At 44.3% G+C, this 18,620-nt stretch overlaps 1 protein-coding gene across 1 annotated transcript in view; it reads right to left on the bottom strand.

The window, feature by feature from the left end:
- Positions 1–17,623, bottom strand: part of PPP1R14C (protein phosphatase 1 regulatory inhibitor subunit 14C) — an 88,296-nt gene extending 70,673 nt beyond the window's left edge. Inside the window, exon 1 of the mRNA XM_036871998.1 lies at positions 16,751–17,623. Coding sequence (XP_036727893.1) covers positions 16,751–17,056 — 306 coding nt within the window. The 5' untranslated portion in view covers positions 17,057–17,623. The remainder of the gene's footprint in view (positions 1–16,750) is intronic.
- Positions 17,624–18,620: the final 997 nt, after the last annotated feature.

Consider the following 18,620-nt stretch of genomic DNA (forward strand, 5'->3'; position numbering starts at 1 on the left):
GCAACGTTCCCTTTCTTGATCTGGACGGTGGTTACGCGGTGGGTTCAATTCGAGACAATTCATCAACCCGCACACTTAGGATTTGTGTTCTCTGTATGCCATACTACAGGAAAAAGTTTTTTTAAAAAAATACTCTCACTCATGATCTCAGCTCACATTTTTTTCTGTCCCTAGTCCCTTGACCATGTCAAGGTCCATCCTGCCTTGGGGTCTCAGCATTAATTGAGCCCACTGGGAGAAAGCTCATCCTCTCCCGTCTTTGCACAGCTGGTGTCATTTCTCACCACGTAGGTCCTGGTTCAAATGAAACGAACTTCCTCAGAGAGGCCGTCCCTGGTCCAGCAACCTAGGCACAGTCATTCATACTTTCTTCCATTAGTCTGTTTTATTTCTTTCACAGCACTTCTCACAAGCTGAAACCATTCTGTTTTACTCATGTGTATCTGCTTTCAGAGCACAGGGACCCCCTCTCTGGTTCACTGCTGTTTCCCTAGCACCATACCCCTAGCACTTAAAAGTACATCTGTCATATTTACCCAAATGATTTGAAATTTATAACCACACAAGAGCCTGTGTGCAAATGTTTATGCCAGGTTTATTTATAATTGCCCCAAAACTGGAAGCAACCAAGATGTCCTTCAATAGCTGGATGGACAAATTGTGGTACATGCCAATAAACAATGGAATATTATTCAGCTATAAAAAGAAATGAGCTATCAAGTCATGAAAAGACATAGATGAATCTTAAATGCATGTTGCTAAGTGAAAGAAGACAGTCTATAAAAAGGCTACATATTACATGGTTCCAATTCTATGACATTCTAGAAAAGGCAAAACTATGGCAATGGTAAAAAGATCAGTGGTTGTCAGGGGCTCAGGGGGAAGTAGGGAAGGTTGAATGAGTAAAGCACAGGAGGTTTTTTTTAGCGTGATGAAACTATTCTATATGATACTGTAAGGGTGGATACGTGACATCATGTGTTTGTCAAGGCACATGAACTTTACAGCACAAAGAATACGTCTTGGGTATGCAAATTTTTAAAAAATCATTTAAGAGATTGGGGGATCCCAAAATGGAATGCAGAATGTGATAAAACAATCTGACTGTATTACAAATGTACGAAACAACCTCACTGAAGGATGTATGGGGAAAAGGTGCTGACCTAAGTAACGGGAAATGAATAGAGTCTGTAAGACTAAATGCAAGTGAATTGCGCATAAGCACTCTAGTTGATCAAGTTGTTTCCCACAGGGGTATGGGTTAATTCCGATGCTGCTGTACCTGTATGCCACAATCAAACAATTAAGTGAATGGATGGCAGGTGGTGGGAACCGCAGGTTTCTTACTGATGGAGTGAGAATTTACAGATGGGCAAGAGAAAGAGGCTAGAATAATCCAGGTGGTAATGGATTAGAGCTGGAGACATCATCTTGAACTCATGTTTCACTTAATATAGATACTGATGGCTACATACAGAAATATTTACAGATATATGTATATACACAGGTTGGTATACACACATACATTTCCTTACTCTGACAGCTGACAGACCCTAGAAACAATGACAACCCAGAAGCCACGAGCACACCTAGCATCCATGTCTTGGTTTCTGATACCATTCTCCAATAAAGGAACCAGATCTCCTTGGAGAAATGGCTGATTCTATGCCCGGGGCAAAAAATATACAAGATGAACCTGGAACACCTTGTAGCGCCAGAAAGTAAGGAAGTATTAAACACACACACACACACACACAAACACACACACACACACACACACACACACAATGATGGGAGTATGTCAAACATACAAAGGAGCTAACTGAAATAGCTCCCAAAGTTGAAACAATTCGAGCAACAAATAAATACAGCAGCATTGAATTTTAACCCAAAGTACATAATAAATATCCACAAGTCCATACTGATTTAAATAAATTATTGACTAAATAAACAAATGGGGGAGAGGAGACAAATGTCCCATGCAGAAGAATTCCACAGAAATCATATAGAAATATATGGAGTTGGAGCATTAACTCCCCATTCCTTAGGTATGGACTGCACATCGTGATTTCCTTCCAAAGAATACAGTATGGAAAGCGGGAGAGGGAGTAACTTTACTGTGAAGGAACCTGACAGACACCATGCCTGCCAGGTGGTCAAAGCCAACATCAACAGTGATAAGTCCTGCTGATAGGATGCCACTTGACAGGATGTGATGAGAACTGCCCTTTATCTCTGTGGCCTTCCTCCCCAAAACCCATAATCCCAGTTTAATTATGAGAAAAACATCAGACAAATCCCATTTGCAGGGCATTTCTACAAAATACCTAACAGTACTTCACACAACTGTCAAGGTTATGAAAAACAAGGAGAGCCTAAAAAACTGTCATAGCCAAGGAGTCTAAGGAGACATGACAACTAAATGTAACGTGGTATCTTGGACAGAACCCTGGAACAGAAAAAAGACCCTGGATAAAAACTAAGGAAGCTAAATAAAGTGTGGATTTTCGTTAAAATAATGTATCAATATTGGTCCATGAATTGTAACAAATTTACCATAGTAATTTAAGGTGCTGCTAATAGGTAAAACTGGTCACAGAGTACATGGAGTACAGTCTTTGCAATTTTTCTGTAAATCTAAAGCCATCTAAAAAAATAAAGTTTATTTGTTAAAAAAAAAAAGTAAGTGGGCCCAGCAGAAAGTGGTTGCAAGGACTGATGGATGGGTATTGGAGACAGGGACAGATCGATGGCACAATGGCTGATGGGAGGATGGACGGAGGGCAAGATGGCTGACGGATGGATAATGGATAGCGTGGCTTCAGAAAGCAGGGCAAACACTGGTGGGGGGGGGCATGGTGGGATGAATTGGGAGATTGGGATTGACATATATACACTAATATGTATAAAATGGATAACTAAAAAGAACCTGGTGTATAAAAAAATAAATAAAATAAAATTCAAAAAAAAAAAAAAAAAAAAAAGGAGAGAGAAAATGCCCAGGATTCCAACTATGGTCTGAGATAAATAAATTTATTTAAAAAGAAACAAAAAAACACTGCTGAGAGCACAAAAGACGAGAACTGAGATGGGCACGAGGGTCTCAGCAACCTGAAGGGCATAAGCCCTCTAGGTGGAGAGGAGAGACAGCGACACAGCAGTGGGCTGCGGGGGAGGAGAAGGTGATAAAATGCGGACAAAAGGTATAGACAAGCTCCCTGTTAGATCTGGGCAAAGAGAGGAGGAAACAGGGAGAGAGAGTCTTGTGTCTGTGTGTCTAGGACTTTATTCAGGCACTATTTACATACCATGAAATGCACAGATCTTAAGTGTACAGCTCTATGACTCTTGAAGGAAAGGCTGAAGATGAAGAAGAAAGCCCCTTTTGAGTAGGAGGATGGGGATGGGCTCCTCAGAGAAGGTAAAGGGTGATCCCATCTTCCTTCTGAACTTCCTTCTGTCCCATGGTTGGTAGCACCATCCTCTCCACAGATGGTCTTTCCACCCAAAAACATAAAGACACCCTAATTTCCAAAAGCCTTATCACTAGTTATTCTGAAAATGGAAAGAATTTAATATGAACACACTTGTTGGCTCATTTTCCCCTTAATTGTTTGCAATTTAAAAAAAAAAACTGCCTGAGAAGAGAAGGCAAAACACCCCAAAAGTCGCTCTGAACATTATCAAGCCCTGTGACAGGAGAGAGCTTGATCATGGAAGAGAAAGGAAGCCTTTTCTTATGATGACAACAGAGCAGGATACCCACTCCCACCTCTTTTTCTAAATAACTTAGATTTCTCTTATAAAAGGAATACACATTCATTGTACAAAGCATAAATAAACTTAAAATTACCCATAATGATACTAAAAAGCACTTTTTATTATATCTTTGCAGTCTTTTTTCTAAGCACAAAGACATCCTATGAAAACAATTTGTATCCAGAATGCACGTTATCCATTATCACTTAACTCAAATGTGGTAATTCTCTTGAATTAAAAAGGTAATTTTCTTGAAGCAACCCAACAAGAAGACTTTTCATTGGGACACTAACTAGATTATTCTATATCCACAAAACCTGGTGTGTGACCAAAATTCTCAATCAAGGCGTAAACTCCACCAAAAATTATTCAAAATAAAAAAACTCCAAAAGCCTCTTCTCTCTTTTTGACCAATGGACGTACCTTTCATTTGAATCGGTGTATTAACAAGGCAGAATTAACTATGGAAAAAAAGATCACAGATGTTGCTAGTAGTACTTTCATAAGTATCCTTGACTTTTCCTGGGATGATTTTTAACCTTATTAATCCTCAAAACATCCCCGTGAGGGCTCTATCATTTAAAGGGGGAAATTAAAGGAAGCCAAGGATGACGGCTCACACCCAGTCTGCAAATAAAGGCGGGTCGGGGGAGCCTGCCTCCTCCTTCTGGAAGACCACGCCCACTCCTACCCCAGGGAGGTGGGAGGGGCTATCTTAGAACTCCATGCCCTGCATCCGGGCATAAAGGATGGAAAAAGAACCGTGATCCCTACCAGTAGGGATCTTGAGATGAGACAACCTATTTCCTATCACCAGTAAGAAGCCGTCTCTAAAAACTTTTCAGTTTGTTTTGATTAGTGAAATGGAAAAGATAGCCTGAATTCCTTGGGAGGAAGGCCAGGTCCACACTCACGCCCTCCAGGACTGCTCAGAGGTCGGCCTTGCATCCGCGGAGGCAGCCGAGGGGGTCAGTGTCTTAGTCATAACGACTGGCTTGAGAATTTGGATTTCGCTTTACTGTTTTATATGTTCTCTGTATCTCATTCTTTGCCCTCCTTGATTGTTTTAAATTGCTTTATGCAAGGCAATTTATAGTAAGGTGTCAAGGATAAATAAACTAGTTCCTCATTTTCTTCTTCTTCAGAACAATGAGTTAACTCAACCCAAGGATCTTCCACATATTAAATGCAGCCCACTATCCCTCTCTGAAGTTTAACATGGGAATGTTGCAGAAGTTTGAGACGTGACTTGCAACTAAATGCTTTTAAAGTCTCAGGCTAGTTTGGGTGATGGTCCGTCTGTTTACCTAGATACACACACACACACACACACACACCCCACAAACACACACACACACACTTTCACTACCTAAACATCCATCCATATAAACTGCTTCTGGTATAAGCTTACTAAATACTGAACCGTCTGGGGTTTGATGAAGAAATGGAATATTTTAGCTTAACAAAAGGCCCTTGTCTACCAGAGATAGTACATGTTATTTTTTTTAGTTGTAATATTTGTAGTGTTTTCATTATAGCAAGCATAATCATGTTTTAGCACCAAATCAATGACTCACTTTCTTCCGACTTGTTAGAGAGCTTCCACACCCCATCACAAACAGGAGAAAAACCAGTTGACTAATTAGAATTGTTATGTGGAGTATTAGCTCATAAGAACTAAGCAGAAAAGCTATCTTCACCAATCTGAAAACTCAACATCTTACCTGCTTGGCTTGAAACAGATTTGATTCCATTAACATTTGCAGAAACGAATGAAGCAGCTCTGTCAGTTGTACTACTGACACAGAAAACATAAAAGATATTAATAGATGGTTGACCATAGCAGCTCAGGACAAAAACATCCTCAGGCAGAAGCAAAGGATGTTGTTAAGGGTTTTTCACATTTCATTTTGAAGAAGCATTATTTCTTTACTTCAACCATGTCAAAGGTAATATTTGGTACTTTCAAACATGTAGGATAAAATGGCTAATTTAAAGTGAGTTTCCAACTTTTTACCTCAAAATTCCATCTAAGTGGATAAATAGAGAACATAAGGACTCCAATAATAACTGCTCATGCAAACCTGGCAATCAGAAATAAGTAGCACACTCAACTGTGATGTATACTTGAGAACTAATAGATTTGAATTTTTCTAAAGAAACAGCTGAATCCTGTAAATAGTTCATCTAAAAAATAACAGAATACTGTAAATTGTTCAACTAAGATGCAGTATATTTGAAAATATGTCAAATAAGTTAAGCAGAAAAGGCTTGCCCAGTGTATCAGTCAAAAATGCTAGAATACAAGGAAATGATCAGGGGGTGAAGGTGAAACTGATGTTCATGGTTTCCAAGAGCCGTTTCCAACTCTGAGTCTTCCTTCTCTTCTTACTGGCAGTTTCAACATGGGCATGTTACTAAGCCCCTCTGAGTCTCAATTTTCACATTTTAAAAATAGGATAACTACTTACATCACAGAGCTTTTGTGTGGATGAATGGGATTATCTGATGGTGCTTTCTGGATTCTATCATGAAACAAAATAAGCAAATATTATAAAGATCAATCAATTCTGCTTTTCACTTCCTACCGGAACTGCCTATGAAAAATCTTACTTTCTTTTTTCTATCCCATCATGTTCTAAAACTAAGTATAAAGTGACATTCCAGGAATAAATTCCCCAGTGAAAATTAATTTGTTTAGTACAGATTTATTCAGACTCTTATTTAGGCTAATTTGTACTCTTTGCCTTTTTAAATTTTTTTTTAAATTTATTTTATTTATTTATGGCTGTGCTGGGTCTTCGTTTATGTGCTAGGGCTTTCTCTAGTTGCGGCAAGTGGGGGCCACTCTTCATCACGGTGCGCGGGCCTCTCATTATCGCAGCCTCTCTTGCTGCGGAGCACAGGCTCCAGACGCGCAGGCTCAGTAATTGTGGCTCATGGGCCTAGTTGCTCCGCGGCATGTGGGATCTTCCCAGACCAGGGCTCGAACCCGTGTCCCCTGCATTGGCAGGCAGGTTCTCAACCACTGCGCCACCAGGGAAGCCCTCTTTGCCTTTTTAAAAATTTATTTGCTAAAGCGGCTGCACTTTTCTCTCGCAGATGCTCGTTTTATATCTCAACACAAATCTTCCTCAAGTTAAAATAAATACCACCATTAGTTAATTATGAGCTGCCAAGATAATGGACAAATAATAACAGGAAAGGCCTCCAACAGGCAATATTATAACTTATATGCCTAAAAGCTTTAAGTCAAATATGCCAGCTCTTCTTAAAGGTTAACCCAATTAAATGCAAAAAAAAAAAAAAAATAGGCAGATAGGGTAGCTCTGAGTATCTGCACTGTTAGATTTCAAATTGAACTTGGAAATCAACAGTGGGGAGGAAGTGCTGGAGGGAGAAAGAGGATTTTTTTAAAAAGGCTTCTCAGCTGGATCCTTCCCGTCCAAGTGGCATCACATAAGACATCATGCAAGGGAAGGTTGGAGACACTCACTTTAGCTACTGAAATGACTACGTAAATCAGATGATCCTTTGGTGAGCTAGTCTAATTGTCTCAGGTTTGCCTTGAGAGGAAAGACCCTCTATTACTGCTTTAAATATCACCCTCTCTTTAATAAATCTCATTTTCTCCAATGCACGGTCAGCTTTATTATAGAATCTCTATAAAGATCAGAGCTTGAAAGCCCTAGACTTCCCTCTTTTTTTTTTTTTTTTTTTTTTTCAGATGAGGAAAGAAAACCTGAAAACAAAAACCTATCATGAAAATGACTTGCCAAGGTCATGTGGCTGGTAAGCGGCAGCCCTGCTAGAACAGAGGCCAGGACCCTTCCCATCACATCATACGGGGAACACGTTTCGAGTCATAGATATCATAGATGCCAACGTGGTCTCCCAGCCCACAAATGATACAGCCTGCCCTGTGTATTCACTCCTGAAGTTCAGCTATTAAGTGACGACTTTCTCTTACTTAAGACCTTACTTCCTATTAACATGAACGATAAAGTGTTTTTAGTCATTTACATTATAATGTCAATGAATTTAAGATAACCCTTCCCGAAAACAGGCTTTGAGTAAAGGAAGAAATACACAACCACTATGTGGTAAATAAATGTATTGATAACACTAATACAACCGTGAACAGGAAATAGTTGCCACCCTCAAAGGGCTTCCAATCATATGGACACCTCCATTCTGCCCCTATAACAGGAAGGGTTCCTTTACTTTCTCTTTTTCTCTTACACAGTTTAAATGGATGAAGGCATCTTATTCCTCTTTCCCCATCTATGTAAATGTCTGTTGGAATGAATGAATATTCCTTCCCTCCACAGGTCTTTCCACAGTTTGACCTAAGGATTCTTTCAAAAAGGAAAAGCCCTTCTGTGATCATTTTTTCCTCAACCATAAAGTGATGCTTTACAGACTCATTCACACTCTGGTCTCTTCTTTTTTCTAAGCTTTTACGCAGTGGAACAGATTTCCAAAATGCCAGTGGTGACTAAGAAAAACCTGGTGAGAATTTATTGGCCCAAACTTTTAAGCAGAGGCAGGAATCCTGGCTTTCATTCCTTGTTCTATCAAGACTTGTGCGAGCTTGTTGCTCTGAATCTTATCTCCTAACGGAAAAGCCCTCACCCCTTCCCAGCGCAGCAAGCATCTCCACTTGCAAAGAAATGAACGATTACTGTGCAAACAAAATAATATTCTTGTACATACTGAAAAGCTAAAATTACAGAGAAGAATGGCAGTAATGTGTGATTACTTCCTTTGAAGACTTTCATCACCCGGGCATCTGTGCCTTATTCCATCATAATGTCCTTTTAGTTCACAGTTTCAAAACACCACATGTATATAATTCCTAAGCATGAAAAAGAACCGAAACTTCAGGTCAACGATAGAAGAGCAGACTTTTTTTTCCCCCCTTTGGCCGCACCGCGTGCAGCATGCGGGATCTTAGTTCCCCAAACCCGCGCTCCCTGCAGTGGAAGCTCGGGGTCTTAACCACTGGACTGCCAAGGAAGTCCCATGAAGAGCAGATTTTTAATAGAGGCAGAGCCAAATTACATTAATGCACTTAATTTGGGGTATGTATTTCTGAAATGCACGGCACCGGAAGATGCTGCCATCTGGTCTAGGGGACCAGTTTCTGCGTCACTCACTTGACAGCCAGGTCCTGGACCCCTGAGTGCAGCCAGGATGCAAGAGGCCACCGGGGCTGCAGGGACCCCAAGATTTTGCCCTCAGAAGCTGCAGGAGACAGGATCACAGAAAGGTGCCGAGACAGGGGTGAGCACAAGCCAGCAAAGGCCTATCAACCAGCCTGCCAGTGACGACACCTGTGCCAGAGGTTTCCTGGAGGAGAACAGGTAAGAGGTAGGCAGGTGAGGCGGAGGAGGAGGGAGGGAGAGGTGATTCTGGCAGAGAGAGACAAACGGGAAGGGGTTTCTGCCTGACCCTGACCTGCACTAGGATCTCGGTTGATAACTGAAGAAGCAAGGGTGGGGTGGGGGAAGGAGATGAGCCCAGAGAGGGGGCAGCAGCAGAGCCCTGAGCTTGTCTCAGGCCGTATCCTGAAGGCTGTGGGGAGGGACTAGATCCGGTCAGGATTTTAGAAACACTCCAGCCGGCCGTGTGGAGGGGGCTCTGAAGCTCCCGTGGTGAGGGAGAGCTGGAGATGAAGGACCAGAGGAGAAGACCCCAGCCCAGGAACCAGAGACGGGGCTTCGCTCCGGCCTCTGCCGCTTGAGAGTGACGTGACCTCTGACTGGGACCTGTCGCTCAAGCTCTCTGTGCCTCAGTCTCTCTACCTCCCTTGCAGAGTTACTGCAGGGAATGAACGAGGGCTCAGGAAGGACGGATTGTGCAGTAAGAACTTAATAAATGCAGCTGCTGGGAGCGATGGTAGCATCGAGGCTATGTGACTTTGGGAGTCAGCGTGACCTTGGACGAGGACAAGGAACAACTTCTCTGACCTCGGTTTCTTCTTCTATAACGAGAAGAAATTAAGATAATACCGCCCACCTCATAAAGTTGCTGTCAGGATCGATTGGAGGAGATAAAATGTATAAATCACCTGGCCCTCGACCGAGAGCTACTTGAGTCGCAGAAGTAGTAATAACAGCAGCAGTAGTGGAGGGCTGGTAGTAGTACTAGTGCCAGTAGTAGCAGTAATTTGAGGGACATGAGACCAAAGTGTCTCTTCTATAATGCAGGTGAGAAATTATACGGTGCTGGACTAAAGCGGTGGCAGTGAGAACTACTGAAGCCCGCGTGCCTAGAGCTCGGGCTCCGCAACAAGAGAAGCCACCGCAGTGAGAAGCCCGTGTACCGCGTCGAAGAGTAGCCCCCACTCACCGCAACTAGAGAAAGCCCGTGCGCAGCAACAAAGACCCAACGTAGCCAAAAACAAAATTAAAAATAATAATAATAACAATTTTTTAAAAGACAGGTGAAGGTTTGAAATTGACAAGTGCAGGAAATGGGAGACAAGAGAGTAAACTACAAAATGCAATTATGCACATGGTGCACACACCACATGGAAAATGAAACAGACTCAGTTGTTCCCTCCATCTAGAAAGAGATGATGTCTTTGAGGAGACTATGCGCTGGGCAAGGGTACCCTATGAAGCCAGGTTGTTTCAAAGGTGAGAGAAAAACGGAAGATACTGGAAGCAAACAGGTGTCAGAGATGAGAAGGGCAGGTAGGCTAGTGTGGCGAGGGGAACAGTAGAAGCAAAGGAAAAGAGTGGACGAGAGACATGAGGAAGATTCAATTTTCAAAAGAATTCTTAGTCTAAGCTTAAAAATCAATTAGCTGCGACTACTGCCTTGAAATTTCTGTTTTGAGCAAATAGGTCAATGGAGGTAGGTGTATATCCAAAAATGCTGAAATAAAACAGTAATGATGCAAGAGCTTGATATAGATGATTGTAACAAAACCCTGGATCAGATTTTTTCCATAGCCCTGAGTATGATAACGGAGCACCACCAAATAAGCCGGTACTAAAAGATCAATGACTTTTAAAAGGTTTTCGGAAGGTTGACCCTTTTTCATTCACTCAAATAAATGCTTAAGGGCCGAAGAACTGTGCCCTACAAGGAACACAGACAAAGAAAATTAAGGCCAATCCTGCCTTCAAATTGTTGACGCCTAACTTCTCTCCACATATATGAAAATCCACAGGAACTTCCAGAATGAGGAAGGCTCTAGGAAAAAAGGGAATGATAGAGCGAATATTTGCCCATGTTCAAGTTCAAAAATACACCAGCGCCTCTGACCCCACATCCGTCTCCAAACTCTACCATCAAATAGGTATGAATACTTCTTTTTTCTTCCCCCCTCCTGCTCTCCCACATCACAGAGAATGACCAACAGTAAGTGGCTGGTTATGATTCCAACTACAACACCGACTAAGGTCCAGCTCCACGGTCTGACCCATTTGGTCCTCATAACAACACCACAAAGGGGCCAGGATTATTCCCTTAAACGCAGGGGGAAACGCAGTGGGGCCCAGAGAGGTTAAGGAAATTGCCCAGTCTCTAAGCAGTACTAATTGCTCGGGCCAATGTACCTTTCAGGTTCACCTCACTTCGAAGCATTTACTCTTTTAATCACTGCCTCCACACCAAATTTCCCTAACCATTGTTCCAAAGGGAAACCTGTTAAGTACAGTTTTCATTTCATCCTTTGGCAATTTAGAATTCTTTTATTCATGGACTTTTAACATGTTTAATTCATTCCTTAATATTTTACAGATTGAGTTTATGGAGGTTTTTTTTTTAAGCAGTTTGGTTTAAAAGTCTATTCATTCTCAAATACCTACACAAATGGGGATTCACCACATAATCCACAAACCATCTTCTAGACAGCACTTTCTACCTTCCAGCTGAGGGACTAACAAAGCAGCAAAGCACGCTAATTTGGTGTTGCAGAGTAGGAATCGAGAACAAAGCAAGGACCTGAACTAAAAACAGGAGGCCTGATCAAAGAACAAACCCACAGACACTGGTGTCCCCCTACATGCAACATCAGTCAACTCAGAAGTTACAACAGCTGCATCAGGGGAGTAGGCAACCTACAGGGATTCGAGAAGGTGCCAGGCACTGCCCCACCTCAAGAAGCAGTGATTAAAGTACATCTGACTTTCTGGACACAGCCCTGCTCTGCTGTGTCCCAGCTGAGGGGCCTGGGGCAACTTCTTGATTTCTCTGTGCCTCAGTTTCCACATCCATGAAATGGGAATATCAGAGGTTGTTACTAGGATTCCATGAACCATACCTGATACACAGAAAGCACTCAATAAATTTTAGCTAATTATCTTATATATGTTCAAGCTTTTTCCCTTCGGGACAGTATTTTTTTAATGGCAGGTTACAACCCCAAAATGTGTTATGAAATCAATTTAGAGGGTCACAACCAGCAATTTTGGTAAATTAGATAGAACAGAATATTGTATTTCAACATTAATAAAGTCATATTTTATATCAACTTTGTAATTTGTCTTTCACGTACATGGTAACATTAAGTGGCGCTTTGTGAATCTCTGTTTTCATCCATCCACGTGTCAGTGTATGTATCAGAGAGCAAGAGTGTTTCTTTCTAGGGCCACAATCAAAAAAATTTGAGAACCACTAACTTACAGAATGAGGATGGTAGGGAGTAAGGGAAGATGAAAAAGTGTAATGTGCCAGAAACCACTTTTTAAAATGCAGACAGCTGCAGCAAAAGGAAAGCCCCTCTAAATGGACATTCAGGATAACCCAGGAGATACCCTCAGTGTACAAGTCTGTTCACGGCTAGGCTGCTGCAGGCGTTTCAGTAATCCGAGGTTAACAACAGGCTTTTACTTCCAAAGCAAATCAAACTGCAAAACTGGAAGTACAGATGTTATCTTGATGCTGGGCAAGATGGGAAAAATTGACATGACTTATCCAGTTAAGTCCTCTTGCAATACTCGTCAAAGTAGACACTATGCCAGATATCAAATGCTCTTAAAAACTATCAGGGTTTGGGAGAGATATGAAAATGTCTTAAAACAGAAATTCTTACATGTGGAGGTAGATTTAACCTAGCAGTTCTGTTATAAGCAAATTCCTAGGTGAAAATCTAACTACCTGTACAAGAAGATGAAATGGAAAATAACTATAAACGTAAATAATCATTTTAGAATCTATAAAGACATTTATTTACGTATCCACAAGGCTGTATGATGTGGGGGTTTTTTAAATTTTTATTGGAGTATAGCTGCTTTACAATGCTGTGTTAGTTTCTGCTGTATGTACGATGTAGTGTTTAACAATACCACCCTTAGACTGTGTAGGAGGGGCCACAGCCCTGGGCCCCACTCATCTTCCTGCAGAGGTCCTGGGACCAGGTGGACCTGGTGGGACCATCCAGAGCCAGTATCCCTCAATCTGGTTTTAGGCTACACTCTGAGTCCCCAGAATTCCCGGATCAAATACCAGGACACTTCCAGGGCATGAACAGGCTCCTTTCAGGTCTGGCCTCCCAAAGGGGGACTTTGCCACTGGTTGGGGCCAGAGGCATAGTTAGGGGGTGGCAGAGGGTGTGGACAGACTGGACATGCAAGTGGACACGATGCCCTTTACCTCACTGAACATATCACAGGTGAAGAACCAAGGGAAGCAGGTCCTGGCCCAGGGGAAGATTCTCCCAACCAGCTCTGAGCTCTGGGAAATCTGAGAATTCAAAGTTCAAGCCTAGCTTTCCAGGCCATTATGAAGATATCTTTGCCAAGGTAGGAGGATAGAATATATATAAATGCTCATTAGCTTGATTCATAACATTTAAACATTTAGACACATGCTACACAAGGGCCTCCATCTGTTCTCTTGCACAGGGCCCTGCAGAGTTATAAGCAGGCTTGGTGCTTAGAACATGGACCAGAGCCACACTGCTGGGTTCTTACCCCACCTCACCCAGTGACATTCACCGGCTATGTGAACTTGGGAAAGCCTCTTAATCCCTCTGTGTCTCAGTTTCCTCATCTGTAAAACAGAGATGATAACAGCACTCTCTTCATATGGGTTGCTGTAATGACTAAATGAATCAGTGCCTGGAACAACACGCAGTGCATAATGTAAGTACTCCATAAATTCTGTCTTTGTATTATTCTCTGTATAAAACCGATTGGCCACTGCAAACTTCTAGATAAAACCATAGCCAGGAAGTTATTCTGTGTATTTCTTCTCTCCCACTCCTTTCTAATTTTAAATATCATACTTTATGCCACTCTAAAAGACCACTATTTTCTATTCTGAAAAGGACAAGTCATCTAACTGCTGACCTGCCTGATGCAAGTTCTTCTGAAATTAGATACACGTTCATCTGGAAGACCCCCAACCTGGCAGATAGCTCAGGCCTCTGGCTGGTTCGAAGTCTGGCAAGCTGGCTTTCCGTGTCAATTTCACGGACTAAACATTTGGAGACATTACCAATTTTAAGTGTAAAAAGGACATTTCCTAACCTTCATATTCATGAGATTCACAGCTACAAGCCAGGCAGGTCCTTCTCGATTCACAAACCAGAGGCTGAAATACTTGAAGCTATCAGCAAGGAAAGGCTACCAGACCAGAGAAATGAAGCTAAAAATAGAGCCCTACCAGTGGAAAAACAGATGGCAGAAGACAATCCCTTACGTGGCTACTTATTAGTCCACAGGCTTTTTATTATTCAACGAAGGTGTAGCATCAATATAGTATTTACAAATTGCCAACAACCCTTTCAATGACTTATATTTTTTCAACCTAAAATGACAGAACAACTTGAACAGGAATATTTGCCCCATTTTAATGACATGCGGGCAGCCTATAGCATCTTGTGTCATTTCACCACAAAACCTCTCAACTCTCTAGCTGTTTGCTATACGTTGAGGTCTGAAATGGGAGAAGTACAAGGAAAAGATTCAAGGTCATATTTACCCTTTAAAATAGGTACCTAACCTACATGTTTAATACAGTGAGTATTCAATCTTTCATTTTTTTCCAATTATTCAGAAGAACCTTTAAAATATATGATTTGCCAACCTGCTGAGAGGCTGGAACTCTTTCCCAAGCTACATCTATTTAGTCTCCCATAAAAAGAACATTGCTAAATCATTGTTAATTTCAACAATAGTTTCTCTATTAACCCAAATCTTCTCCAAACCCAAAATGGAGTATAAAGACCAGTATGAAATAAGTGAAAAGTAACTGGATTCTACAGAGGCCAGACTGAGCACATCCATCCATCCCACAGTAATCCCATCTAAATCAAATATATTGTTTCTTTAAAGGGTTTTGCCAACTTCCTATTTTAAGAAAACCCCGTAAACACTTCCTATTGTGGCCAGTTTTATTTATGCAATTAAAATGGTTTTTTATAAGAGCTGGGTTGGAGAAACAATATATTTTTACAAGCCCATTAGTCATATAGTCAAGCTTCATTATATCACAATCATTCATCAGGAGTCTGTAATGAGAATGCTGTTTCCTTGCGCAATGAGAATGTTAAGGAAAATATGTATTCACAATAGGCCATAAAATGTGTGAAATCTAAACCAGAGGAAAAACCAGTGGGTTCATCTGGCTTTCATTTTTGCTGAAGAGGGTAACAGCCCTATAGACACAAACCTAGCTTCAACTTAGAAACCATATCCTTAATTATTAACCCTCTTCATTCTTCCACCCTTTCCAAACTCCACTCCCTTAAGAAAAGTAGAATACTTCATTCACAAGTACTGTTATTAAAGACTCTCATGGGCGATCATTTTGGCTTCGGTCATTTTTCTGCCATACTTTTTTTTTTTAATTTATTACTTATTTATTTATTGGCTGCATTGGTCTTCGTTGCTGTGCATGGGTTTTCTCTAGTTGCGGCGAGCGGGGCCTACTCTTCATTACGTTGCGGTGGATTGTTGCGGAGCACAGGCTCTAGGCGCGTGGGCTTCAGTAGTTGTGGCTCGCGGGCTCTAGAACACAGGCTCAGTAGTTGTGGCGCACAGGCTTAGTTGCTCTGCGCATCATGTGGGATCTTCCCGGACCAGGGCCCGAACCCATGTCCCCTGCATTGGCAGGCGGATTCTTAACCACTGCGCCACCAGGGAAGCCCTCTGCCATACTTTTGTTACAGCTTATTCTAAGCATTTCTCCTTACATCAACTATTTCTCCTGACGCGGCAGTCGGATTTGCGTCTAAACTTAGCCCCTGAACTGTGGGAAGTAAATGTCGCGGCGGAGGGGGAGCTGGGCGATCCCGGGCATCCCGCATACCACCCGCAGGCTCCCTTCCTTCCACCCAGGCACCCTTCCAGGTTGCCCAAGGCTCTCATTCTGCGCCCGTCAACGGGAGTAACTGAAACTGGGCAGGAAGAAAGAAAGCTGCTTCAACAAAGCCCAACGTGTACAGCTTTGGTAATGCAAGGCCGAATTATGGGGATGTGCGTCGGGGCTGGCTGGAAAAGGGAAAGCGTTCAGCTTATGATTTTGTTGTATATTTCAGAAACCGAGGTGGTCTCTAAGATCCCCAGAACCTCTCCTCTCCGTTAAGCAGCTTTCAGTCTTTTCCCTGCTCCCCCTCCACAAAAACCGGGTCTGCCAGGGTCCCAGCAGTGAGCGCTGTTCCCGTGGGTTTGCGCGCAGCCGGGGTGATCCCCTCCGAGCCTCACTTCGGGGAGCTGCAGCTGGAGCCGAGAAGAGCCCAGGGCTGGCAGAAACGCAGCGCGCCGAGCAAGACCCAGCCCTCGGCACGGCCATCAAGGGGGCCCCCAGCTCTCCGGGAACCCAGCAAATGAACCCAGGAGGGGCGTCCCCATCGCTGCGCCCCGGCACCAGAGGGCACTCTGGAGAGAGAACACGCTGCGCCTCGCTCCCAGCCCTGGGTCCCCAGGAGCCAGGGCGGTGCGCGCCTCGGAGCCAGAGCCCTGGAGAATTCCTGTGTTTGCGCAGCGGGGCCAGAGAGGCCCCCGACCCTCCCGGCCCCGCGCCCAGGTACCTCGCAGCCGTAAAGCTGTACCAGCTGCTCCACGATCCACTCCTCCACCACGAGCCGCCTCCGAAGCTCCTTGCGATCGTATTTCACTGTCACTTTTCCCTGCTGGTGGCGCCGCTGCTGCTGCTGAACGTGCCCGGCAGCGGACGCCGTGGCCACGGGCGCCGAGTCCTCCCGGGAGGAGCCCGAACCGCTGCTCGAGCCCGAGCTGCCGCCGGCGCCGCCCAGGGGGCTCTGGAAGAAAACCCGCGCGCCGCCGCCGCCGCCGGCCCCGCCGGCCGCCTCACTGCTGCCCGTCGCCACCGACATGTCCCCTCGCGCGCCGTAGACCGAATGCGGCCCAGAGGAGGGGCGGGCGGAGCGCCCGGCGCCGCTACCGCCTCGGGCCGGGCAGCGGCATGCGCGGGCTTCGTCAGCACCTGCTCCGCGCCGCCGCCGGCTGGCGGGGAGGTCTGGAGGAGGAGCCGCGGCGACCGGGAGGAGCGCGGGCGGGGGAGGGCGGAGAGGAGGGAGGGGCGGGGGCCGCAGCCTCAGGGACGCCGCCGAGGACCCTCTGGGGCCAGCCCCGGAGGCGGATCCGGCGCCCGGCAGGCAGCGGGCCCGGGGCGTGGGAGTGTGGGCGCGCAGACACGCACGGGCGACCGGCGTGGGTCTGGGGCCAGGGATGGTCCTCTGCGCGGGTGACCGTGTGCTGCCCTCCAGGACACGGGGATTGCGCTTCTCCCGCCGCCTCGGCCGGCGCTGCCGGGGACTGCGCTGGCGACCGCCTGGGGCAGGGGACGCGGGAAGGGGCCGAGGCGCAGGTTCCTCGCAGAGGTTTCCTTCTCCCTGCCGCCTCCGCTGAGGGCGGGGCGGTGTCTCCTCCCCTCCCGGGCCCACCCCGCCGCTCCAAACACCCGTTCCTCTCCGTGCCACTTCCTCTCTCGGAGAGTGAGAAAAACTGACGAGGCGATGTTTGTGCAATCAGGCAATCACCGCGCCTGAGAAATTCTCTGCAGACCAGTTTTTCCCCCCTTACACAGTGTCTTGTTACCTCAAAGACAGTGCATTCAGATATCTTTGTATCTAAAGGGCAGAAGGCTTGATGTCTCTTGGGCAAGGGACTGGGGATATCCTGACAGCAAATATTTCTCTAAGAGTCAGTGCTGGTTACTGGTCTTACATTTCTAGTATTGTACTCCCTGCATCGCCAGCTTTCTTAATACCATTTCCAAACAACGTCTTTGAAGCTAGTAAAGTAACAGCACTGACTGGCTACTTTTAAACCATCAGGCAGCCAAGAAGGGTTACAAATGAATGAGCTTATTATGCGGTTTAGGGCAAGGAGATGGGGAGGAAAGTTCTAAAAAGAAAACTGCATGCGTATGTGTGTAAAATTATAGGGAGACACTAATATGTCTCTGTTGTACATAACAATACATTTCTGTTCAGGCAACTGAAAGAAACCGCAAAGATGTTCAAACACAAGTAGTAGCTTTTATGAACTTTTTAAAAACCTGGTAAAGTTTACTGGCAGCTACTCAAATAAGTTTCTCAGAGATAAAGAATCAAGTCAATTTCCTCTGAACACTTTCTATGATGGAGAGGAGTCTGGGTGGGCTCCTAGACTCACAGCTATAAAGACACTGAAAATAAATGTAGCCAGCAGCTTTGTCCTGACTCTTCTGGCTGGTGCCCTGGTCTGCTCTATCCAGATTTGTGTTTGTGCTTTATTCCTTCACTTGGGGTTTTCCAGCCAGAACATGACTGAGAAGGGATTTTCCCAAGTGTTCCATGCCTAATGTTCATCATCGGGACAGGTCTGGCCTTGAAGAGTGAAAGGAAAGATCTAGTGGGGATTGTGTGAAATAAGGTGGCTGGTGTCCGTCTTGGA

The sequence above is a fragment of the Balaenoptera musculus genome, chromosome 12 (genome assembly GCF_009873245.2).
Source record: "Balaenoptera musculus isolate JJ_BM4_2016_0621 chromosome 12, mBalMus1.pri.v3, whole genome shotgun sequence".
Lineage (NCBI taxonomy): Eukaryota > Metazoa > Chordata > Mammalia > Artiodactyla > Balaenopteridae > Balaenoptera > Balaenoptera musculus.